General features: G+C 39.8%; 3 protein-coding genes across 3 annotated transcripts; 2 read left to right on the top strand and 1 right to left on the bottom strand.

The window, feature by feature from the left end:
- Window positions 1–258: 258 nt before the first annotated feature.
- On the top strand, window positions 259–2,285 carry LOC135475855 (uncharacterized). Its single transcript, XM_064755800.1, has one exon. It carries the CDS (start codon window positions 292–294, stop codon window positions 1,489–1,491), a length of 1,200 nt encoding a protein of 399 aa, XP_064611870.1. The 5' UTR covers window positions 259–291; the 3' UTR covers window positions 1,492–2,285.
- A 6,562-nt stretch (window positions 2,286–8,847) lies between these two features.
- LOC135475040 (uncharacterized) lies at window positions 8,848–15,663 on the bottom strand. The gene is given in 5 exon segments (XM_064754775.1): window positions 8,848–10,954; window positions 10,956–12,747; window positions 13,029–13,255; window positions 13,963–14,109; window positions 14,910–15,663. Coding segments are annotated over 5 exon segments (2,622 nt in total). The 5' UTR covers window positions 15,063–15,663; the 3' UTR covers window positions 8,848–10,651.
- A 1,304-nt stretch (window positions 15,664–16,967) lies between these two features.
- LOC135475482 (ribonuclease P protein subunit p40-like) lies at window positions 16,968–25,031 on the top strand. The gene is made up of 8 exons (XM_064755394.1): window positions 16,968–17,070; window positions 19,337–19,478; window positions 20,077–20,145; window positions 20,559–20,654; window positions 20,866–20,991; window positions 21,543–21,750; window positions 23,218–23,352; window positions 24,312–25,031. The coding sequence occupies exons 2-8, from the start codon at window positions 19,436–19,438 to the stop codon at window positions 24,502–24,504; spliced, it is 870 nt and encodes a 289-aa protein (XP_064611464.1). The 5' UTR covers window positions 16,968–17,070; window positions 19,337–19,435; the 3' UTR covers window positions 24,505–25,031.
- The last annotated feature ends 2,231 nt before the right edge of the window (window positions 25,032–27,262 follow it).

Below are 27,262 nucleotides of genomic sequence, written 5' to 3'. Positions count from 1 at the left end.
AATGTAATGTCTTTAACAATGGGTGTAGTTCGCGTGGATCATAGTGATTTTAACAATCGTTCTATCATCGAGAGGCTCGTAGATTTTTCTGAACAGGAATCCCAAGAAGACCTCATCTCTAAAGTAACGACTGTGCCCAACAGCTGGGATGAGGCGGTATCAGGCTGGAAACCCGTGGTTCCTTTGGCGAAATACCAGAGAGTTCTTCCAGCCAAGAAGAAAAGGCTCCTTGGAAAGGAAGACAAGGTGAGACAAAAACGACCGCATTTGTCTCACGTGAAACTTTCATCCATGGATGCATCAGCAACCAGATATGACAAGGGTGGCCCGTTGGAAGATCTGCTGTCTCCGGACGGAGAAACCAACAACTGGTTAGCACATAACATCCGCTGTGTGGATGAGGATTATATTTCAGCAGTTGTCGTCGCAGAGTGGAAAGCCAATGTGGAACCGGTCACATACAGGTACGTACCAAATAATGGGTCCTACCGTAAAACAAAAAACTTAAAACGAGATGACACAACATTCGAGAGAAAGGTGCCTCTTAGTTGGCATCAGAGAAAACTACAAAAAGAAATTCAAAGAGACCTGAAAAGAGGTTTGACTTTGCAAAGGCCGCTGATATCTAAACCGGAAGCCGAGAATGTTGCCAGCAGGAATGGACAACTGAACCGGGAGAGATCTAAATCAGATGTGACCTTGGAATACAATGCCGCCAGGGCACACCAAAGACTATCGCCGGTTTTATTGCCCGCATTAGACGACTCATTAGTGCTTCACGCTGTCAATGACAAATTCATTGAAACTTTCACCTCAAGACTGTCCGCACTGGATGAGGAAATCCAACGTGACGCGAAATTGTATCGAAAGTCTCGACCGGAAGACGAGCTAAAGGGGGCTTTTACCCGGGCGAGGATCAAGGATTCCAGAGTGGCACCGCTGGGAGCAGAGGCTCTCACTAACGAGACCTTTTCCATTAAACCCCTTAGAGGTAGGCCCCAGCTTCGACCCCTTGAAAAAGTCACACCTCAGCAGCGTATCACGGAGGATTTGGGAAAAATGGCCGTGGCACAGTTGAAATACACCACCGTGTCTAAAGGAGAGATTCAGAACGTTCCAATGGACAACAACATCTTCAATGCCTCTAATGCCCGTCTATTACAGAACGTTCACTACAAACTGTCTGGAGAGGCGGTCGATGGAGCAGACGAAGAGGAGGTAGCGGCGCTGACCAAGGCCATAACCGCAACCAAAGTTATTCCCAACAACAAGTACTCCATCACAAAACTCCTGTCCACTAAAAAGTCTCGCAAAAACTCGGACAAAGATTCCGTCTTGAGTGAGAAACTTCTAGCTTCTCCGCGGATCACAACTCACGTCGATAAAGATTACAATTCTAACACACATCGCAAAGAAGAGACTTTAGATGGAGAGTTTTTCTCTGGAATTTCTGGGAAACACATGGCCGTGCCTTTGGCGTTTAATGGATGAGGGAACATATGCTTCGATGGTTGTGACATGAAGATGGAATATAAAACTCTCGATGTTGTGTTTATTTGCCAAAACCGTGTATTAATTTATGGATAACCCAACTTTATAACTGAGAAATGGACCATGTACTACATTAAAATCCATTTCAAAGAGTAAGACATTAACACAATGTTATATTTTATGACATGTTCTTGGCAAAAGCTAGACAAGTTCATTGGAATCCTTTTATTTATCAAAAACCATAATACATAGACCAAGAATTCAGTGAATAATGACTCACGTTTAGAATATAAGGACGTGATGGGCTGAACATATGGTATTTGTGGACGTGACGGTGAAAATGAGGGTATTGTGATTATGCACTATTTATATTCGTGATAGTATTGTGGTGATGTATTATTTATATAAATGAAAGTATTGTACATGATTGGACAATATTTATACATATGACAGTGCATGTGCGGGTAATACATGTCTGTATGTACACACGACAGTATTGTGATCATGATATATTTATATGTGTGGCAGTATTGTAATGATGCACATGTATTATCAATATACATGAAAGTATTGTGTACGATCGGACAATATTTATATACAAGACAGCATTATGATCATGCACGTAGCATTTGTGTATTTTAATAAGACAGGCATGCAGTATTTTAATCAAGCTTGCATACAGTATTGTTGATTCGATACAGTATTTGTGTGATAGTGCATGCAAGCTTTATTTGGACCATTGGGTTTTTGCACTTGCGTGTATTCATTATGGTACTTGGAACCTTAGCAATGACGTCAACAAAATCTGCTTTAACAGGATTTTGCAGAATAAACTGCCGAGAGATTAGAACACGACTTCCTGCTCGGGTAAACAACAAAACTTGAAAAGGGATCAAGTTGTGGAGATCTAAGGCCTGTTAAGACGACAAGCAATTCAAAGGGTAACCTTGCTGTGTTTTGAGACGGCAGTGTGGCTCAACATATAAATAAACTTACTGTGTTTTATCCACATAAGTCTATAAATGTTGGAACTCCGTTTACCTATGTAAGCACGCTTTTATGGAGTCCCTACGCTGCTTATCCGTATTCATGGCATCTACAGTGATATATTATACAAAGGCATACTTTTATATTAAATGCTTAGTAAAGTGCAGTGCTTGGTTGCAAGTAGACTTGTATTATTTATGTCAGACGCGTATAATAAACTTTTGTCTGCCAAAACAGGCGCCCGAACTACAATCATACGGCAACCTGCGTTGTGGCAATATTACGTCGCCATGGTGGCGACGTCAACGGAACACTTCCTGTGCGGTTTGTGAGACATGGTCATCTGAACAGCTTTTTGTAAATGATACAACTTAGTAGATGGACTAATCTTAAATAGGATATATATATAAATATATATGCAGGAGATTTTGGGGAAAAAATCGATCAGCACAAATCCAATCGAATTTTTCCTATTATTTTAGAATGACCAAAAGAATTTTCTGAAAAATAAATAACTCTGTTCCATTTGATGTTTTTCTATGATTTTGCTTACCAGGATGGCGTTCATGTCTTCTATAATATAAACGCGCATGCAGTACACAGACTATAAATATACATGTACTTTTCTAAAAAAAAAAAATAAAAAATAAAAATTGCATGTCTGACTTGAATTCTTCTACTACATTATTAACTCTCCTTCTCAAGAGAGGCATGTTAATACACGCTGGCTAAGCCTGTTTTTGTACAAGTAGAAAGAAAGCCAATCTGTTTTAGTGACTGTTGTACGGTAGCATCGGTTCTACAGCGTGTAAACATTCACAAGAAGAATGGACTGACATACTCAGCGAGAGTATTTGGCCAGTTGCCAGTTTCCATGCATGATCAGGTCTAACCTATGCCCCTAACAGTCCATTACTGGTGTAGAATTTCTCACAGCATTCTTGCCAAACAATCACGAATTTTGGGGCTGTTGAAAAACCTTCAACGTAGAAAGCCGGTCTCCTTGATTGGGAGACAAATTATACGTGCGAAGGCAAAAAACAAACACATATCGTTAATTGTAAAGTTACACCATGAAAGGGGTATTGTCGTACAGTTTGAGAGAAGGGAGGTCAAAAAATTGCACCAGTGCGATAAACTGTTCTGTAATAAGATACTATGTAGTAATGGAACATCAACTTTATTAATTACACGCACGTCTACGTTCCCTGGATTCACCTTCGAATCAGCCAGATCCAAGATCAATCCTGGGTCAACTCATACCAAAGGCTCGTACAGGCTCGTATTGTAGTTTTAGGTGCCTCGCTTGGCGCTGGGTACTGAGAGGTTAAAGGATTGCACGGCCCGGTGTCAGTATAATGTGACAGGCTGAAGTGTCTTGCCTAATACCTTCGGCATGAAACTATAGTCTAAGTTCAAACACTCTTCGTCGCCATGTTACAGAAAATTTGTTACGTACGACATAAATCCCTGACATACATACATACATTCGAATCTCATCAGCTAGCCATATAAACAGATATCGGAATTGATATTTGGAGAGGATAGATTGAACGATTACCGTCTATTCATCCATTATAAGTTGTTCCAAACTGTATATAAGTGTATATACATGTATTTGATCAAAGCGTCCCCGCTGGCCGATATGTCAAATTGCAGTGGATTGGTTGTTATATAGATACCTCTCTCCAACCACTGACATGCACTTTCCCTTAAACCATCAGCCTAATTACTGTCGTTTTTAGGTATATATATAGGTTTTTAGTATATATATATATATATATATATATAAATTTCCCGCTTTAACACCAACCGTTTAGTGAACTTAAGTGACTAAAGTACTGCCCTTTTTAGATTTCGTCCGTTCTTACGCCGTTTTGTCCTTGTATATTTGTAAAATGGAGGTCATTTCACGTGCTTGTTTGCAACTGTTCTCAAAGTGTCTTTGATTTTGTCATTTGACGTAACATGCACCTTGATTATCAATGTTTACGATTTCTTTAATACTGATTTATTTATTTATTTTATTGATGTTTTATTGATGTATTTATAAGAATATGTCACTTTTACGGCGGCAGCCGGCGGGGGTGGGGTGTGGTGGGGGGAACCCATGACCATCCCCGCGTTGCTGGAAGATCTTCCCATGTACAGCCTGAGAGGATAGCTATGAGCAGTTTACCGTTACATTACCCACAATTATACCGGCCCATTTAACGCCACCTTTAATCCATGTTGTACTCCAGTTCAGGTCGATAAGCTGTTTATCAGACTGAGGTGGTCATATAAATAACTACTGATACTCGATAGTATATCAAACACTGAGTGAAATAATGGGTCCCCGTGAAGTCTCTGGAACTAAGCCGCTTAAGCAATCTTATACAGACAACGAGTATGTAAATCTGTTTTCCCCAACGATAATCATTAGGTAAATTGGAAATGTAGGGGCGTTTCAAGAGTTATTTGTTTCTTTGATTGGTGTTTTACGCCGTACTCAAGAACATTTCACTTATAGGACAGCACCCAGCATTATGGTGAGAGGAAACCATGGGGGGGGGGGGAGAACCCACGACCATCTGCAAGTCGCTGATAGTCCTTCCCATGTATAAGACCGCAGAGGGAGCCAGCATAAGCCGAACTTGGACTCACAGCGACCGTATTATGATATAATCCAAGAATTCAAAATATTATAGACGTAAAGATTCTTTTACACCCCCATTATAAATAGACATAACTCTATGCATGCTAACATAATATGCATGGAGACTTGTCTAACAAAACACGACTGTTTCTAAATGTAGCCACTGACGTTTGTTTTTAAAGTGACTAGTTGAGTAACTATACTAGTTGAGTATAGTTACATCAGAAATTCTTTTGTTTTCATGTATACATGCATACAGTTTATATATGTATATATATATATATATATATATATATATATATATATATATATATATATATATATATATATGTGTGTGTGTGTGTGTGTGTGTGTGTGTGTGTGTGTGTGTGTGTGTGTGTTGATAAAACCACAGGCATATGCTGTCTTGTTTACTCCGGCAGAAATATTTTGTTTACTGTATTGTCCTATATACTGTGACAATCGAACCTAAACTCAGCTGCATTCTTAATTGGGGCACATATTACATATAACAGGTTTAAAATATGTCATCTCTGACTCAAAAATTTGATGGATCCAGTTGATATATTAGTGGGACAACACATACATATACTTCAAAATCAGACGAACCCAGTAATAATTTAACTAGATATACACACATATATGTACAACAAAAACTTCGGGTTGAAATAAAATGACACATTTTCAAAGTTTCAAACTATAAACTTGATTCTCAAAGGGCGCCTTAACATATTAATCATGATACCGTCTAGCTTTCTGCGTGTATACTGGCGGATTAAGGGGTGTTGGTGGCACAGGTCATGGTGTATACGGTGTGAACACCACGCTCCTTCAACGACCACAAATAAGACGCTAAGGTCAGCCATACGGGGGCAAATTACACTGGATCCATGAATAATTTAGGTATTGTTGATTAAAGGTATAAAAATAAAGCTTCGCAATTCATTATTGAAGTGAAAATGGCTGGACACATTGCTGTACCATAGTGATGTTCCTCGTGTACAGTGTCTGCAAATAATTTCTTGGCAACACCCTGTTTAACATGATAGCGCACATTACAAAATCCAGGAAACTCATGACAGATGATCTTCTGTTCATATGGGGTTGGGTTGGGTGTTCTGTCAGGTGGGTGGTGAGGTCGGGCTTGGGGGCTCGCTGGCTCTCCGCGACTGTCCGGCACTCGACCAGTGAGGTCGCGTGGTCGAATCCAGCTCTCGTTGTTTCGGATGAGGTGTTTTTCATGCAGATAACTGGCGAAGTACGGTAGAATACTTAAGGGTAAGGACTCCTGTTTGCTCTAACCATGAATCTAATGTCGTCATCCATCGTAAGTGGAAAATTCTTCAGCATGGCGCTAATCAGTCAATCAAACGGTGTGTCCTCTGTAAATTCTCCAAAAGTAACCACATAGGTAACTCGTAGTCCAGATCTTTTGGAGTAATTAGGTGTTTATATACACAATAGTGCAAATTAGGTTCAAATCAGATCCAGAAAACTTATCAACATTTTCTTTGTTTACGTTGGTTCGGATCGATGTTTAAAGCGCTGTTTCACTAGGACTATCCGGCCGATGGCGTTTTAATAAGGTTGCGTTTTCAGATGATTACACCACTGGCTTGATGGAACTATCAAGCCCTGGATCAAGAAGGTTGTGTGTTCGAGTCCAGCACTCGCTGTTTCGGTTGTGGCTTTCATTCATTAGAAGTGATTTGTCAGGTACCCCCAGCGGTGGTCCCCTCCGATTTGCCCTACCTGTGTATAAAAACATGTGTGACTGCCGTTACATAACTGACAAATTCTTGAGAATGGCGTTAACAGCAATCAATCAGTCTATTTACATGGTAGCCTACGTTCGCTATCATCCAATCCGTGGAGCACCCATCTATTCCTCTACTTGATTTACTTGGACGCACATGTATGCCCGCGCTGCAGAAGACACTACTTGTACATATGGAAAGAATCATGGTTGGAGGAAACCGGACGGTTGTGATTATAGGTGAAAAAAGGTGCATATTCCTGCAGGGATATGGGCAGAGGAATATGGAGGCTAAGGGTTATTGTTGAGGAAGACTTGATAATCCGAATTATTGGTGGAAAAAATGGAGGGTCGCGGTTTGGGCTTTAGGAATTGATTGGTCAGATTTGGGGTTAAGGAAACTGCATGGTCAGGTTTGGGGTTTAGGAAACTAGTTGGCCAGGATTTGGGGTTTAGGAAACTGGTTGGTCAGGGTTTGGGGTTTAGGAAACTGGTTGGTCAGGGTTTGGGGTTTAGGAAACTAGTTGGCCAGGGTACAAGGTTTAGGAAACTGATTGGTCAGGGTTTGGGGTTTAGGAAACTGGAAGGTCAGGATTATGAGTGGAGGAAGCTGAACAGCCAGGGTATGAAAAACTGAATTATCAGGACTGTCAGGAAACTGATCAGAAGAACTGAATCCTCTCCACCTCGATCATATAATTACATGGGTGATGCAAATGTACTAAATTACTGTAAATCTCACATCCCCAGGTTAATGCTAGGGTATGTAGCGCATGTCTACGGGGAGAATTCGGCCTATTACCAGCGTGACAACTCTATTATTGGTCACTGTATATAGTGATTAATTTCCTCGAATATACAATTTCCATTCACAAACAACGACCAGGATTTGAACAGGCAACTTTGTTTGATGGCCAAAACATCAATGAAACACACGAGACCTGGTACCGATGTCAAGTTTGTTGGGTGCAAATGTAAGCCTACGTCAATCAGATTTTGCCACCTTTCAATTTCATTCACAGATTAGATACTAATTAGCCGGCCAACAAGTTATCAAATACAAAACAGCTCCATGCACGTTTTGTGACCAAACTGATGTGCCATCAATTGAGCAGATTTAAAAGAAATGGGATAACCATTCACCAGTCCATATACTTTTAAAAAATACATATAAATCTACATGTGGGTCAGAGAAACAGCTTGAAGACAAAGGGATCTTGCCTGTGATTCATCAACCCACGCTGTGATCTACAGGAGAATTGAACTATTTTTTATATATTCTACTCTCTCCCAAAATAACTCTTTTCTGACACAAACAGGTACGGTAAAAATATAGGTCAGACGTAATATCCCAATGTTTTTAGGTTTTTTTTTTTCTTTTTGTCGTCAATTGCCAATACATGTAACTTGCTTTGTCTCACCTTGAAGACTGTTAACTGTAAGATGGCAATAGCCAGTGGTGTGTGATCGTGGAGGTTCAAGTATTTACTATACCAGTGGTGCTAAGAGTATCGGTTCAAACCTCCATGGTTTCACACAGATATGAGAATGGCCGATCTGCTCTGACATAAGAGCTGGTCATCAGATTCATGTTATATCTGTGTAAAAGAAGCTACTAATGAAATCTGGAGGTGACTACTCTCAAAATAATACACATGTACTCAACCAGAAATTACAAGAGATGAACGTGCGCGTCATGTATAGGTGTCTTTCCTTTCAAGATTGAAGATTTTAAAACTGTTTTATCATATTTTTCTTCTGAACTAGTGAGATATTTACAAACCTTTGCACATAACAGTCAAATCAACAGGAGTCAAGAGGCAGGAACTGGCCACAACTTAAAAGGTAAACTAAGAAGTGATCATATTCCGTACGCTCTGGACTAATGAAACTGATATTTTGTATTTGTCACAGATATGCTTAAAATAATGATCTGAATGATGAGACAAGACATACCAGTATTCTTTAATGTGGAAGAACGAACACTTGAAAAATTATGCACACATGCAAATAATTGAACAATACTTTTATGGAAAAGAAAATTGTGAATTGGAAATTTATATGAATACACGTACATCGCTGCACACAGCACATATGTAAATGTTAATATCAGGTATGTATCAGATGTTCTAAATATATGCATATAACAGAGAACATAAAAATTAAATTTAGAATTATGATTTAAAAATTTCATGTTTCTTTTCACAAAATGACTGAGAATAAACCAAATGATATTTTCGAGCCCAAACAGACAAAAATGAATAAATAAGAGAATATAAAATCATCTGTACTAATATCTGAGAATGAAGATGAGAAAGGATGACTTAATAATTTCAAACTGATATCTTGAGTTTGAAAAAACAGAAACAAGATATGGTGGCGTTGAAACAGGTTTAGTAACTGGTCACATAGTTTAGGAAAGAATTCACACATCAGGTTTTGTGTTACATCTCCAATAATTAACAGACGTGGCTTATAACAAATAAAAGCCGATATAAGTTAACAATACAAGTATAACAAGTTTGTAAATAACTTTGGCTCTATTACATCATAGAATCACAGATTATGAGATCCTGTAGGATTCCGTTGGGAAGTTATCAACATGACGATCCCTTCACGCAACATTTGAGGGGTTTATTTTTCTTCTGGTAACCACTTAAACTGCCCTAAAACTCCCAGATCTACAAAACACATTTTCTGAAAAAATGACCCCAAAGAAACAAACTGTGTACTAGATATGTTATTACTGCGGAACTTTTGTGTCTACGGAGAGTCTACTGTGTTGATCAGTCTAGTTTTGAAAATTAATCTGATGTCGATATAGCTTTACCTTTGATCTGAGTTTAAACAAAAGTTAAAATTATGTCCCAAAGTTTGTGTACCGTTTCTGTGATCAATAAATATTGATCTCATTTGACCACATACAAAAGGTGAAATACTTTTGAGTACAGCGTAAAACACCAATCAAATAAATATTGGTCAACAAGTATTGATGTCATTTAACATAAAATGATTGAAGTTACTGGTATATCACGGTACACTAGTGTTAAATGTCAAAGCTATGTAAGTGTGATAAATTATAATTTCCAATCAACCCAGATGAACATTTAGCTTGGGATAGTCGTCGTCTACCTAACCACTATTTAAGTTTATTTTCGCTAATTTTTTTTTCAAGGTGTCTGAGTGCAGTTTATGCCTATTTAAATCCTCCTCTGTGAATAATACCTTGCCTTCTGACACCTTGTAATGACCCTTTCTCAAGTAGACAACGCAAAAAAAGCATTGAACATCGCAAAGATGACTAAATTATGCAGTGTAACTATCACACCATTCCAGGACCAGGTGAAGAAATTATGACTATAAATACAGTTAATGAAGTAAATAATGCTGGTATATGTTAACAAATTTATATAATGCCACAATAAATTTTACATAGCATTAAATCTTAAAAAATTATGTAGTTTCAGCTTCACTCTTAAATCTTGGCATTCCATGCTCTACAGTGCCAACAGGCAGTTATAAGCAACTTATGAAAATGGCTTCAGATCTCAAACATAACACAGTCATGTGCTAAATCAATTGCACAAGTGTCTATCACAAATCAATGAGCTACAGGTTACATTTTCACAGATCCTGCAGGATAAGCAAAGTCGTACATGTGATTCCAAAGGGTCTGTCACAAGCCAGCGAGTTATCAAATGTATGGACACCAATTCTGCAGAATAAGCAATGTGATATACTCCCATAGGGTCTCTGTCACAACCCAAAGAGCACTAAGCTTATAGATCCTGCAGGATAAGTGAGGTGATATCCTCCCACGGGGTCTGGGTGTGAGAATCTGTGAGATCAGGGTCAAAGTTAGGGTTGGTAGGAAACAGTGTCTGCGTCTGCATATCTGACAGTTCCCTGGCACTTCCCGCAGCTGCAGAGTGCCACATGGTCTGGGTTTCCACTGTACTGGAGCTGTCCTCTAAACACTCCAGGTCAAGGTTAGTCTGAATCTGGATGTCAGAGAATTCCAGGTCTTGGAGAAAGAGGTCGCTGGCTGTTTGAGTCTCCATGTTGTGACAGAAGAGCTCCCCACATCTCATCCACATCAGTCTGGGTCTGGATGGTTGTCCCTGGCCCACTGTCTGCCTGAACCCCCATGTCCAGCAGATTTAGCAGGTCTGTGGCAGATGTTTGGACATCAGAATTTGTGAAGGTTATTCTGGGCTGAACGTCAACTTCAGAGAAATCTGACAGAGCAGCACCTGTACCACAACTTGTCTCGAAGGTGTCAGGTACGGACTCGTCGTCATCACTCGTCTGTCCAGCTAAGACGGGGTTCAGAGTCGACCGACCTGGTAGCCTTGTCTGACTAGCATACCCTAAGGTTTTCCCTGCTCCCTCAAAAGTCTTCAGCTGTGCAGACAAGACAGGGTTCTCCAAAGCTCCCTCAAAGGATCTGACCTGTTCAGCATGGGCAGTGAAGGCAGAGACAAATGTCTGTGTGTGACTGTGCTGTAAGTTAGCCCCCTCTGGCTGTGTCCCTATCTCGTTAGGCTGAGCCAGGTAACTTTGTGGAGTCTGTGTAGAAATGCTGGCTGCTGCGGCATTTAGATTCTCAAAGATGTCTATAGTCTGTGTCTGGTGGTCAGTTAGGTCGTCAAACTCTGCTAAACTACCAGGTATATCCTCATTATGAGGACCGTCAATCAACATGGTGGTGGTTGTGCTGGCTGTGGAAGATAAATGACGTGTACGTACACCTACGTTGTTACCTGCTCCTCTAACGAGACAACTGTTACCTGCATGACTCAACACACCTGTTAACAACCCTTGACTAGATGACCCCACAGATTCACCTGCTGAGAGACTGGCCAGGTAGTTAGAACTGGCCTGAGATCTGTTACTAACTCTGTCACCCTTCCATGACAAACTTTTGTTCCTGTTATTAACTGCGCAGTCCCCACTGGCACACTTCCTATGTCTCTTCCTCTTGGGGGACTTGTGATGTTCACTCAACCGTGACGTCTGACAGCTCTGTGAGTTAACAGCTATACCACCTGCATGGCCTCTGATCTTTGCTCTAGGTGACACCTGTGAGCCTTTAGACTCTTTAGCTAGAGAAATGTGAGCGCTGGCCATAGCCTGTTTGAGAATATAATCCCCTGGGGTCTGTGTTTCTGCCACAGCTATAGATAACTCAGATCTGAGAGGTAAGCTCATTAATGTCTGCATACCTTTAGTAGAACACACAGAATCTCCTGGGCTCATGCCAAATGGAGACTGGCTGTTATTATGCCCTGAGTCTATAAATGAACTACTGATAGGGTTGTATTGCACATTATAGTTATCTTGCTGATTGGGTCGGTTATTTATACCTGACACGTTATTATTAGATAGATCTGAAATTTGTCGACACCCATCTATAGATTGATGGTTCTTTATATAATCCACTGCACATAAATCTGTCATACTTGTGCCTATTTCTCTGTTCCTAGGGCTCACTGAAACCTCAGCATCTCTTCTCCCAGGTGAAATCATAGCCTCTGCATCCTTTGCGTGTCTCACAGCTGCTGCGCAAAAGAGATCAGTGGCTATGCTGGTGCCTTGTTCTGTGAGGCGTCTGTCTGTCTGTGTGTCCACATTCTGTCTGGGTTCCAGGTTCTCCTGGGTGACCAGAAACTGACCATTGGCCATGGTAACAGTCGTGTAAGGCACGGTTTTCTGGAGACTGGGTTTGGGGAGGATGTGTCTAAAGGTGCTTGCCCCTGGGGTGGTGTTACCTGGGACATCACTCTGAGTAGGCAGCATGTTGATGAAGATAATACTTGGTGTTGCTTTGGTCCTGTCTTGATCCACTGACAGATTCTTCTTTGCTTTCCCCTCCCTGAAACAAAAAGGAATGAATGAATAAGCATGACTTGATGGCACATCACCACCGACTCGCATGTGCTGCTGTCTGAGAGTGGATTTAAAGGGCGACTTCTTTGCAGAAAGAACTGACTGGATTTTTCAATTCAGTGATTAAACGTTGAGAAAGGTAAATATCAGAAATTATTGAAAATAGACCTCAGCGTTCAATTTAATTGAATTAATACATTCATTGCACATGGGTTTTGAGATTTAGCATATGAAGATTGTGTATATGTAGTACCCTATTCTACACACCTTTCCTTAATCTTCTTTTTGCTAACACATTCCTCAGGTGGGTCATGGTTCTTCCGCCTGCAGTGTGTCAGCATGGCCTCCACAGTGGAATAGGGACATTGACAGGTATTGCACTGCAGTAAGAAGCCACAGGTTTCCTCATGGCGGCGTTTGTCTCTCTCCAGACCAAACCCACGCCCACATTTCTCACACCTGAACTTCTTCTCGGCATGGAGCTTGCCATAGTGCTGTTTAAACAGTAAAGTTTTCCATTAACAAAAAAAGAAAAGATTCCAAGAGTGACGAGAACATACCAAACAAATATGTTTTTCAATGAAGGTATTTATTTCATCAGCCAACTTTCCATAATGTAATGTAAACAATAACATTCCACACTCGGAATTGAAAACCATATTCATTCTACCAGCTCTGACACAAAGGGACTTTTCAAACAATGTCAACACATAAAATATCTTTATGGACACTGATTTTGCAAGATAATATTCTACAGTCAGCATAAAATGCCCACTTATTCATGGGATAATACCAATAAATGACAGGTACTTATGAAAGTAAGTAAAATTATGTACCTCAAAAACATCAGTGTGTTTATTTTCTTGGCATTTAAAATGTATTAATCTTGATAGAATTAAATAAAAGGAGTCTAATGTACACACATCTGGATTGGTAGATGTAGCTATTTTTTTATCCTTATTATTCAAATGTCTACCTCTGATAAAACGTCTTACACAGAGCTCAGATTTGAAGTTACATTTGATCTAGAATTGATTGATTGACTTATTGGTGTTTAAGGCCACACTCAAGAATTTTCACTTTGTATGAAAGTACTCAGCTTTTATACCATCAACCTAGGTGTGCCTGGGACATTAATCCTGGAAGTACATGCAACTCTGCAATGATGGTAATTATCATGATGATAACAGTATTAACGTACCTGTTTGAGCAGCTTCATGGATGTGAAGTAGGAGTTGGCCTGCCCATTGTACTTGTGTTTAGGACAGGATTTCACAGGGCAGTGGTATAGGTATGTTGTCTTGTCCACTCTCTTCAACTTCAACCCCAGGGCACGGTCTTCCTCATTCTGCACAAGCATACAATTTGGTAACTTGATTTACCTGACCAATCACAAATGTGTTCTTAACATGAAACACTTGTTTCTGATTACCTGGATTTTAAATATGTAATATGATGGAAAGAAATAATAAATATCACATAAAATATTCAAAGCCTATAAAAATTTATTTGCCCCATGTAGTTACTATTAAGTAAAGGAAAGTAAATTAACAATCTGGAAAGAAAACAACTTGTATATGTCTATTTCTTTGTTGTTTGTTTGTTCCCTAATTCATTCATTTGATTGTTTTACGCCATACTCAAGAATATTTCACTCATACGACAGCGGCCATCATTATGGTGGGAGGAAACCGAGCAGAGTCCAGGGGAAACTAGTTCCTTAACTTTAGATACTAGGTAGCAGTTATGCAAACCAACAAGACCTACTTTTTCTAATCTGTCTTACACATAGAAAACAACAGGGACTACACCCTCTTAATAATGGCTGATATTTTGAAGTCAAAGAAATACACCATACTTAGAAAATTTATTTTCATTAGATCATTTGATGTGAATGAAGTACACCACAGACACTTAATCTTACATTACAACTTCCTCTTTTTAAGGTCTTAGGTGTGAACTAACCCAGAATATGACCCTGGATCTACTGTCCCTGAAGCGGACGCTCTACCAACTGTGCTATCAGGGCCAGTCACATGTATATAGATGTTAGTGCTGTATCAATTCATGCAGTACACAAGATAATAGAAGATCTCTATCAACAGTGCCTATAACCACTGTGTGAGCACTGCTGACAATAATGCCTACCTGGTAATGTTTGTGCGTCTTGACCAGATGCATTCTGAGAGCTCCATAGTTAGACAGGGTTTTGTCACAGCCCTCCACAGTACAGGGGAATTTACTCCTCACATCCAGCAAAATGGCTTCTTCAGGGACTATGTGGATCACATTATTGTTCATTGTGGTAAACTGACAATACCCTCTAAGATCAGGTGTTCCTCAGCTTGGCGATTCTTAGTATTCATATAAACTTCATACTGTTTACACCTTAAGATCTAACAAATTCTGTAACATAACAAGAAAACAAATTTAATCTTTAGAATAACATCATGCATGAATACAAATGAACAAAATATCTCAAATCTTGGTCAATTGTTTGTGGTTCAATGTCACTTTCTACAATATATTGGTCATATCACAATTATGTCTCCTTATAAAACAAACAAAGAGAGCATCAACAATAGACAAATATCTTGTCCAAGACAGTTGGCTGGGTATCACCCTGTACTTTGTGTGATTGAAAGGCAAGCACTCAACCCCAGATAGCTCCTCAACAATGGTGAAACCATCTCTTTAATGAATAACTTCATTTACTGAGCTCTGCAACATGTCATCCATCCAGATAGCCTCAGTATGCTGTTTAAATCAATCTATCAGTGGAACTGATAACATAACTGCTGAATGTTCTGAATTCCATAGTGATTTGTAGCCTCTATAGCTTAGCCAATCATGTTGTGTTTCTTATTTCCAGATGCATGGCACTCAGACATGCCAAGCCAAAATGTAAAGCACCACATTAGTATCAGTATGGCAGTTCTAGACAGTTTTCAGACTGTCCAAGATTGCTCTAATGTTAGGTTTTGCAAAATTTTGTTCAGTCAAGGATACTGCTGGCACTTAATTTGCCTGACTGAGGCAGAAGCAAGCAGAAAACGAGGTGAAAGATAACAGATATAGGGAAATGATCATCATGAAGTCACTGGGCGATATTCTGAGAACTATGTCTGATAATAACCAGAAATTATAGAATGTTAGACAACAGAACAATCTGCACAGCATCTGTAAATTGTGAACCTTATTGATCTACGAGGCCAAAGGTGAGAAGGAAAGTTTTCTACTAACTCCCATGTTATTCAGACATTATTTTCAATGCCGTACCTGCATGTTTGCTTCGAGTAAAGAGTGTTAGCCTGAGTAAAATGCCACATGCGCGGATGTGCATGGTGTGTCAATCTGTTTGTTCTTGACCTGCTTATCAGACTCAATGTGAAAAGCAGATTCTTCAATGAACTGATGCCAAACCCTCCGTGACATACACACTAAACCCAGACTTCGTCCATTTAGATGGATCATATCGGTAAAACTGTCACCATGAATGTCAGAATATTAAAGTAGCATGCAGCCACTAAGTCCATCTAAATGGAGTAGTAGTACTGGTAGTAGGGCTACCCGAAAATCTGGAGTTCAGATTTACACTTCTCGGATTGCAAGCAACTACTTACAATGCTACATGTAGACCAAGTAGAAGGTCTGCTTTCCGTGTCAGCCTAATTTAAAGACAGGGCTCTGAAAAACACGCATTTGAAGCAATTTGTAGACAGCAGCTAAGTTGACGTCAATAACGACCGCACGAACGGCCTCGGCCTAAGTGATCGTGTGGTGGTTTGAGAACTGGTCTAAGCATTCCAGCCAAACGGCAATGAGTGCAAGAAGTTGACAGCCCGCTGTCTTGAGACGTGTGTTTCGGGCTATTCCTGAAAATAACATACACGTAAATTCTATGAAACATTCTTCTACAAAAACTGCATAAACAAACCCTGAAGATTCTCAACTCATCGGCCATCTCGTTCAGTAAACATGACATTTGAAGCATTCGATCATTCAGATCCATTGACAACTGAAAACCCGGAAGTTCGCGTACCGCAGTAACATAAGGTGTTCCGCACTTAATAAAAATTTAACCTTAGTGATGTAAACAACATATTTCCAACAACAATTAAACCCTGTAAGAATATTGTGGTAGTTTTAACATGATTTGAAAAAAAAAAATCCAAAACATTAAAACAATATGGCAGCGCCCTACACGCACGTGTCAAAATTGGGGAAATTAGTTTGTGAAGGCTCTTCTTTTAGTAATGAGAAAAGTCGACACCGAAAAGTGATAGAAGAACATTATTTTAACTATGCGGTTAGTTAGGGCTCATTGTCGGGTTTTGATTTTCTTTCTCCTATTAGCAGATTCTGTTTTTTTTGGTGTGTGTGTTTATATCACTCTCTTGACAACAACAACAAAGTGTTACCCACACTCTGTTTGCCTGGTATTTACTGCATTGGGGAGATTTTACGCTGAGGTTGCTGTCCCCTGGTGGGGTAACATCAGTTCATTGAGGAACCAGCTATCGAGAATGAACATCTGAGCAGGGGCTTATTGACTAACAAGAGCATCAAACTAGTCTTTACTACTGCCCTACACTGTAACCACATACGTTTTGAAATCCTAATGCACCCAGGAATGAGACAGAGAGCCCCTTTGACTTCAGACCCTCAGATTGAGTCCATTTAAGGCTCTTCTGATGTCAGATATCAGCAAGTGGAATTTAGGCTCAAAATAATTATCAAACAGTGAATGTTTACAACATATATAAAACCACTCGCAATTAAGATTAATCTAATTATGTTCAAGACAGTGGCATGGACTAAAACATACATATCTCTTTGTATTAGTAAAGAAATGTAACCACCACAGACCTTAAACTTTGGGTCATTAATTTGACATGGTTTTTGTCGGAAATGTCCAAAAGTGTGGATAGGGTGCCCTGCAGGGTTGCACAAGGCTTGTTTTGTGTCATAGTCTGCATTTTTATGCATGCATCATTTAGTTTAACACAGTTGGTAGAGCGTCCGCTTTGGGACCGGTAGATCCAGGATCAATCCTTGATTGAGTCACACCTAAGACTTTAAAAAAGGAAGTTGTAACTTCCTCGCTTGGCATTCAGCATAAAGGGGATAGTGCAACGACTGGTTGACCCGTATCAGTATAATGGCTCGGGTGGTGCGGCTCACTTGCCTTCGGTAAGTCATCTCAGTGAAGCAGCACTAGATAAAAGAGCGGTGGAAATCCATCCTGCTACAAGGAGGCACATTACACGTACATGCACCCTAAGGATTCCTTCGTCGTCATATGACTGAAAAATTGAGTACGACGTTAAACCCCAAGCACTCACTCACTCATTTAGTTTAAAATTAGAAAGCTCTGAACATTCTTGTCCATACCATTGTCATACAAGATAATGACATGTATTGAAAAAGGATTTAATTCATGTATAGTCTTGATATGGTCTGTATATTCTGTGTGTTCAGCGGAGTATTTTGATGGGTTGGTTGTTGTGCTGTATAAAAGAAAAACAAAGCTACAGTCAAATACAGATACGCATATTTTTTGACAAATGCCACATGAGGATACCCTAAAAAATCTGATGCAGTTGCCTTAGCAGTGTGAATACATATACTAGACAGAAATTACCAGTTGCTTTCATCTGTCTATGTAGATTTGTAATTACCAAGGCCGCATATGGTCTGCGATTAATTCTTGGGAATGTTAATATTTGTGACCCATTGTAGAGCTGTCATCCTCAACAGACACATTAAACAAGGATGGGTAACTGCATCAGGTTTTTAAATGCAGCACGCTCTGATGTTTATGCCTGAACAACAAAGCTGAACTTTTTTGTCCAGCAGTGGTAATAAAAAAAAAGTTCTGCTGTGTCATGCGACTTACCAAAATATGAGGCCACTTTTGTTGACATATAATTATCGTTCACCATTTTTGAATGCCAGAGAAGACCATGTGGCTTCCCTTTCCTTCGGCAATTTCATAGGTTTACAAATGCTCACAGCTCCCCATGCAGTTTTCCCCATTGTAAGCCTACTCTGAATCTGTTTTTGTGACACCCATTTTATAGCACATGTAATATCAAAAGGAACCTAACATTTCCGACATGTCACATCTTTTACCTTCACCTGTAAAAGAGTTCAATCTCGAAACTCCCCTATTTTGTCATAAGGGCTTTGATGGCTACGATGGTTAAAGTGCTGGCTTGCTGTAACTATCAGGCTTCTGATCAGTGAGGTTACGTGTTTGAATCCTGCTCCCTCTATTTTGCCTGTGGATTTTGATCAAGAGGTTTGTCGGCTACCTGGCGTAGATCGGTGGTTTACCCTGGGCACTCTGGTTTCATGAAACATTGTTATTAATGAATGCTGATTAAATAGCTCCAAGTGAGGACAACAGTCTAAACAAGCATGTGCTAACGTATGGGCCCCAAAGGTCAAACCAGTCTAGCAGTGGCAGTAATGTGAACATAGGGAGTGACACATTTGCTGTAAGGAGTATGCTTTGCAAGATGTGGAAAGGAGTTTTACAAGTGTTTAGTATGTAATATAACTATGTGTAGGTCAGCCTGGTACTGCCTGGGTGTGATCGTGTGCCTGCCGTCATACTGAGTCATCTGTGTGCAGAGAAAGCTTACTTTATCCCAGATCTGCCAGTCACCATGCTCATTGATAAGGAGTTCATTGAAGCATTTGTTAAAAAAGGTAGATTGAGTTAAATTGTATATATACTTCATTCCCTTGTCTCCATTGTGTTTGAGGCCTTGATGGCTATAGTCATTTGAGAGTAAGAGACTACTCGTAAGGCTGTACAGGTTAGTAACAAGTTGACTGTAAAGGGTGAAGACTTCAGAGACACTAATTTACTTCCTTAAGTGAGATTTGTGACTGTAGAATAATATTGTTGTGTTAAAAAGTCAAAAAGAGCATATATGGTATACTTTATTGATGCATATATACATGTACATTTGGTCTAATGTTGTCTTTTATTTGAGCCAGAAGGTACTCTGACACTGCAAACGTAGCTAGATATAGAAATTCCTACGTTACAGACAATGCAACTCTACATTTCTGCCATGCCTGAAGACTTGTTTAACATTTCCTGGATCTAGATCTTGCTCCACCAAACTTTAACAGAGTGGTCCATAGACAAAGGTCAGACTGTGCACAAAATTTCTTCCATATCCCTGAGGACCTTTTTCCACTGATCACTGATTTACAGACACAGAGACAAATAAAGGCAGGGAAAATATACCCTCATTTGGCAGAGATTTTAATTAATATTTTATATTTCTGTTTGCAGGCGATGTGTTTGTGATATCTCACGGAACACGAATAGACTCTGAAGATTGTGTTGCCCTTCTACCGTCAGGTATTAAACAGGCGGTAATAGTCTTTACTTTATAACAACGGGCTAAATTGTCTTCACGTTCTAAAAACATTTCTCAAATAATTTTGTTGTTAAAACTTGTTTCATGTTGTGCATGCAAGAAAAATTTGTGAACTATTGCATTCAATTTCAAGTTGTCTTGTATTGCATCTATTCTTGTGAAACACTTCCTCGGTATCCAGATCTATTGCATGACAAAGGTCATTTCAGAGACTTGTATTTTTAATTCCTTAGATGATATTATACATATCTTTTGAGCTAGCAGAGCAGTGTAAGAATTAGGCAAGTTAATGCTCTCGCCTATCACTCCAAGTTATCTCCCTTGGTCCCACTGGATTATGCCCCATTAGTCTGTCCCTTACTACCAAATGACTTGTGTTTTTCTATTACTTTAGGTCATCTTCTTCTACACTTGACTAAGGATACATATGAACAGCTAGGCTTAGAAGGGAAGCCTTCTATATATGGAGGGAAAAGGCCAGGAAAATATGGTAAAATCTTAATACTAGAAGCGGCAATCTGTTGCTAATGTATTCTGGATATTTTTTTATCATGATAAGCAGCCCATGAACATGTAGAATTGGGTATCCCTGTACAATGATGCTTACCCTGAAGTACATGTAGTTGAAGACATTTCAGCATTTGTACATTATAACTGTCAATAGTATGGTTAAAATTTTTTTGAAATTTGTCTTTGTGCAGTTGTTGAAATAGACTTGACACAGCCATATTTCACACCTTTGAAGAAGAATTACCAGAGGGTCAAAAGGTGCCTAGAAGAAAATTTTCCACTGTGCTTCAGCTTTTTGGTAATGTGGATCCCAAAAGGTAGGCAGTAGTGAAGGCAACAATTACTCGATTTTGTGATTCAAAAACTTATTTTGGGGTGGTTAGTGTGCTAGTGCGGCACGATGACCCTGGATCCTCTTACAAAGGTGGTCACTATGAGTTCAAGTCCAGCCTATGCTGACTTCCTCTCTAACTGTACATGGAAAGATCTGGCAGCAACCTGCAGATGGTCATGGGTTTCCCTCAGACTTTGTCCAGTTTCCACATAACGCTGGCCGCCGTTGTATAAGTGAAATATTCTTGAGTACGGTGGAAAACACCAATCAAATAAATAAATAAATAAATCAAAAAACTGATTTAATGTAGAGTGTGGTATTCATACATGCTGTTTCCTGTTATGTCATTCCAGGTAACATTTCTTCAGTGAGTGTTGAATCTGCAACATATTCAGCATATTTCTCCAAAGATTTCCTTGAAACTTCTGATACAGCAGCTAAAACTACTTAAAAACCATATCTAACAGTATTTACAAGGCATGACACTAAGTTATTTGACTTTGGGCTTTGTAGTCGAATACTCTTCAATTTTAGACTCAAGTGTCTGTTCCAGTTCCATAGCTGTGTACTTCGAGAAGAAAGGCTTTGACTATAAACAGCTGAATCTGAAACAGACATGGAAGACTCATAAAAACATTGAAGTGCCTGTGATTGACAGCTGTCAGACAGAGACCCAGGAAGAATGTTGCGGTGTGACAGACCTGTATGAGTGGCTAGGTTATATCAGCTGTAACTGTAACATGTAAGTTTTATATGTTTAATCACCTTTGAAGGAAAAGACCTTCAAAAATGGATGACCAGCTCGGATAGCACAGTTGGTAGAGCGTCTGCTTAGGGACCGGTAGATCCAGGATCAGTCCTTGATCGAGTCACACCTAAGACTTTGAAAAAGGAAGTTGTAACTTCCTCGCTTGGCGTTCAGCATGAAGGGGATAGTGCAACGACTGGTTGACCCGTATCAGTATAATGGCTTGATCAGGGCGGCTTACTTGCCTTTGGTAAGTCATCTCAGTGAAGCAGCACTAGATAAAAGAGCGGTGGAAATCCGTCCTGCAACAAGGAGGCACATTACACGTACATGCTCCCTAATGATTCCTTCGTCGTCATATGACTGAAAAATTGTTGAGCACGACGTTAAACCCCAAGCACTCAGTCACTCACTCACTCAGAAATGGAAGTGGAGATCACTAAACAGACCACTAAAAACTATGCACAAATATAGTTTCATTTATTTGTTTAGATTTTTGTAAAAAGGGCCAAAGCACTCAAACATTTGAATTCTAAGGTGGGCTTTATGGACCATACTATCATAGGTTAGGAGCTCTGATGTCACAGGGAGTTTACCCCACTCTACTCATGATGCTGAGTAGTGAGCTCTGTTTACCTAAGAGTAAAAGTTTGCTGAAATAATGTTTCCAAAAATTCATTCCATCTGGTGCACATCAGGAAGTTCCTAGATACCATCAGTAACGCTCATAAAGCCCACCATAGTATTCAGTTATTTGAATGCCTTTCAACATTTTTAAAAAAGTATTTTTACACATAGTTTTCAGTTCTGTGTATGCTGAATCTTACTTCATATTTTCAAATGTTTGTGTATTAACCAGGGTGCTTTGCTGGCACACTGTAACTATCAGGCCCAGTGAGGTTGTGGGTTGAGTTCTAGCTCTCACTAGTTAGACTGTGACTTTGAGACAAGAGATGTTTCAGGTACCTGGTAAGGATGGTTGTTTACTCCAGGCACTTCTGTTATCTCCACCCAGACATTCGTCACATAAATGAAAATGTTTTGAGCACAGCAGTAAACACCAATCAAATAATTAAATAAACAAATGAATGAGGATGTACCGGAGAGGACCTAACCTCATCTGGGTTATTTAATCAGCAGGCATTACTTCTCTTGTTAACCAGACCAGGTGGTTCATAACAGTACCTCTTCTCACCTGTGATATGTAAGAACCAGGTGTTGCTTCTCTGCTTAACCAGACCAGGTGGTTCAGAAGAGTACCTGTTCTCACCTGTGATATGTAAGAACCAGGTGTTGCTTCTCTGCTTAACCAGACCAGGTGGTTCAGAAGAGTACCTGTCCTCACCTGTGATATGTAAGAACCAGGTGTTGCTTCTCTGTTTGCCAGACCAGATGGGTCAGAGGAGTACCTGTTCTCACCTGTGATTTGTGATAACCAGACGTTGCTTCTCTTTTTACCAGACCAGGTGGATCAGAGGAGTACCTGTCATCTTATGTCTGCCCTGCCCCAGCCTCTACCCATGCACAATGCGTATGTTACAGGATAGAGGGCATGCTGTCTACTACCACCATTCTAACAGTTTTACAGGGCATAAGGTCAGTATTAAAGAACTACTTTTAAATCTCTTGGGGGACCTCCTAATGGTTAGCGTGCTAGAATAATCTCATCAACGCTGTTGCTGTGTGTTCAAGTTCAGCTTATCCTGGCTTCCTGTCCGGCCATAGTTGGGAAGGCCTGGCAACAACCTTGGCATGGTTTTGAGCTTGCCCTGGGCTCTGCTTGGTTTCCTTCCATCAATATTGTGGCAGTTGCCATATAAGTGAAATATTTTAGTGTAAAACACCAATCAAATAAAGCATCAATCATTCCTTTATCAACCTCTGATGAATTACGTATGCCAGGTAAACTAATGAACAAAAAGGTAATTTAGTAGTTTGTATTGAGACCTGGGACCAGATTCTCGAAGTGCACTGCAACCTGTTTGATATCTGGTTGTGTTGTGCACACAGTTGGCTGTTGATATCAGGTGGTGTTATGCACACACTTGGCTGTTGATATCAGGTAGTGTTATGCACACACCTGGCTGTTGATATCAGGTAGTGTTATGCACACAGTTGGCTGTTGATATCAGGTAGTGTTATGCACACAGTTGGCTGTTGATATCAGGTAGTGTTATGTACACAACTGGCTGTTGATATCCATTAGTGAGCCTGTTTGCCATGTTATTTAGAGTGTTTAGAGTATGGTTGACACTGCTACCAGTTTGACATCTCTTCAGAATATTACACATGCATACCTGTTTGGTATCTGTTATTCCATTACACACATACAATCACACACACGCATAATTCCCTGTGTGACATATGTTAGTGTTATTGGAACCGTTACCTGTATGACCTGTGATCTGTTTTGAGTACTGTACTCACCAATATACAACTGACTTCTTTTTTGTTGGAAGTAATGTGATTACCTTCAAATTTACCATTACCATGTATTTAATTTCCTAACTTAGCTTTTGGGTGCATGTTTAAAACGTACATGCTTTCTTCTCCAGGGAACACATCAAGTCCTGTTCAGTCCCATGGGCAGCTCTAACAGCTCATGGTTTTGCAGACAGCCCTGTTTCTTGGCAGAGAAGAGAACATGGATTCCAGGCCTCAGGTGAAAATTTGTTCACCTTTGTGGTATTCCAGAACGATGACTACTGGTTGTTCTCAGCTGTAGATGCTGCGGATATTTGCCCGTGAACTTTTCAAACAGATACCTGACACTGGGGAAATTCATGGTTTTTTCAACAGTGTATGCATTACACAGAGGTTACCAAAAGACCTGAAAATGGTTCCAGGGTGTTGATGAAAAATCAGAAAGTGAAACTGAAAAAAGGAGGCAGCAGAGCTGAGCATAATATTATTGCTTCACAATCTGAATGCATGGTCAGCTTTGACTTTTTGTACATCCTGGATACTATGGACCCCTGACAGCTGGTGATAGGAATATGTTCACGAAAAACAGACTGTTGTTTTTATGGACATCAACTCCATACATTAATCTGTCCAACTACATTTTATTTAGTGTTCTAATCTGACCATTTGATTAGCGCTTGAACTGCTGCTGATTGTTGTTGTTAGCCATGAAGCAGTATATGAATGTGGATATCTGCTTGGATTAGGTACATAAAGTTTGTATTGTTCTGTATACAAACACTGGTAATGTGTATCAAGATTAATGTAAGCATGCTACATTTTACATCCATGTTAAGTGTAAACTAGGTGTACAGAGGAAAACTGTCTTCATGCCTATGATTAATAGCCATAATGAAATCAAACAACCAAAGTTTTGTGTGGTTTTACTTGATACCGTTTTTTTTAGCTCTGAAATCGGTTGGCCATGTTCCCAGCTCAGCTTCCACACCAACCACTCTGAATCATTAATATATTCACTAAACTGGAACTCGGTCCAGAAATCGTAAAGTAATTCTGAAATCACGTCACCTTATTGTGTGGGAATAATAAAGAGTGAGTGAGAGAGTGCTTGAGGTCTAACATCTTACAATTTTTCAGTCATAGGAGGACGAAGGAATCCTTAGAGTGCATGTAACGTGCCTCTTTGTTGCAGGACGGATTTCCATCGCTCTTTTATCTAGTACTGCTTCACTGAGACGCCTTACCGGAGACAAGTAAGCCGCCCCGCCTGAGCCAATATACTGATACGGGTCAACCAGTCGTTGCACTATCCCCTTCAAGCTGAACGTCAAGAGAGGAAGTTACAACTTCCTCTTTTAAGGTCTTAGGTGTGACTCGACCCAGGATTGAACCGAGATCTACCGCTCACAGAATAATAAAGAACACACAAATGTAACCACACATACTCGGATATCATTTTCCATTTTTGAATCCTATGATGCCTTTGCAACGGTGGACTTCCCAAAATTAAGATCATCTTCGTTGTTCACAATAGTTGCTTAAAGTTCCTTCTGTTTATTATTAAAACAAAAATCAAAGTTCAGACTCCCCCACAATATATTGCCCTTTTAGTCAACTACATCTTCTTAGTTTCAATCCAATTTTCTCTGGACAATGCTGATTGTGGTCATCTTAAATTGACAATGGTGGTTAACAGTTTAGCTTGCTGTTGACGTGCCAGGTACGTTTGTGTCGACTGTTTCATTGTGGTTGTTGTTATTCATGAACAAGTAGGTGATATGAAGTCAGAACAAGTTTATAATGGATGTTACTACTCTTACTGTAGCCACCACATTCAATCTCATTGAGGTCGTCTGTAACTAGGTGATATGAAGTCAGAACAAGTGGATATGAGTGTTACTACTCTTACTGTAGCCACCACATTCAATCTCATTGAGGTCATCTGTAACTAGGTGAAATGAAGTCAGAACAAGTGGATAATGGATGTTACTACTCTTACTGTAACCACCACATTCAATCTCATTGAGGTCATCTGTAACTAGGTGATATGAAGTCAGAACAAGTGGATAATGGATGTTACTACTCTTACTGTAACCACCACATTCAGTCTCATTGAGGTCATCTGTAACTAGGTGATACCAAGCCAGAACAAGTGGGTATGAGTGTTTTTACTCTTACTGTAGCCACCACATGCAATCTCATTGAGGTCATCTGTAACTAGGTGATACCAAGTCAGAACAAGTGGATAAAAGTGTTTCTACTCTTACTGTAGCTACCACATTCAATCTCATAGAGGTCATCTGTAACTAGGTGATATGAAGTCAGAACAAGTGGATAAGAGTGTTACTACTCTTACTGTAGCCACCACATTCAATCTCATTGAGGTCATCTGTAACTAGGTAATATGAAGTGAGAACAAGTGGATATGAGCGTTACTACTCTTACTGTAGCCACCACATGCAATCTCATTGAGGTCATCTGTAGAGCCACTATCTCTGTATTGGAGACTGTCAAATTCTCATATCTGCTGTGGATTTAAGCATGTCCATTTCTATTTATTCTCTAAGGCTTGTCAACAACTATATGTGCATCTGGAGTTCAGGGAAATACTCAGCTAACCCACTGTTGGTGAAAAAAGGATTTTGATTGATACAAAGGTTTGACCTCTCAAACCAAACAGGTGTCAACGAAAGGACTGAAGGTAGAAATTTCGTCACCTCTAGTTAAGACTAAGCGATAAGTCAGTATAGGGAGATGTTACTAGATCTGAGATTGCCATCACACGTGAGTTCAAACTCTCAGTAGTTTGCCAGAAAGAAGTCATAGGTTTACCATCTTCTCCATGTCAAGCCTGGAAATATTTCAATTACCATCTTCTCTACATAGAGCCGGTTAGAGTGGATACTCCAATTACCATTTTCTCCACGTAAAGCTTGGAAGAGTGGATATTTCAATTACCATCTTCACTACATGAAGTCGGTTAGAGTGGACATTCCGGTTACCATCTTCTCCACGTAAAGCCTGGAAAAGTGGATATTTCAATTACCATCTTCTCCACCTAAAGCTTAGTAGAGTGGACATT

This window comes from Liolophura sinensis, chromosome 9, assembly GCF_032854445.1.
Source record: "Liolophura sinensis isolate JHLJ2023 chromosome 9, CUHK_Ljap_v2, whole genome shotgun sequence".
Taxonomy (NCBI): domain Eukaryota; kingdom Metazoa; phylum Mollusca; class Polyplacophora; order Chitonida; family Chitonidae; genus Liolophura; species Liolophura sinensis.
The sequence above is the reverse complement of the archived record's forward strand: the minus strand, read 5'-3'. Positions and strand labels throughout refer to the sequence as shown.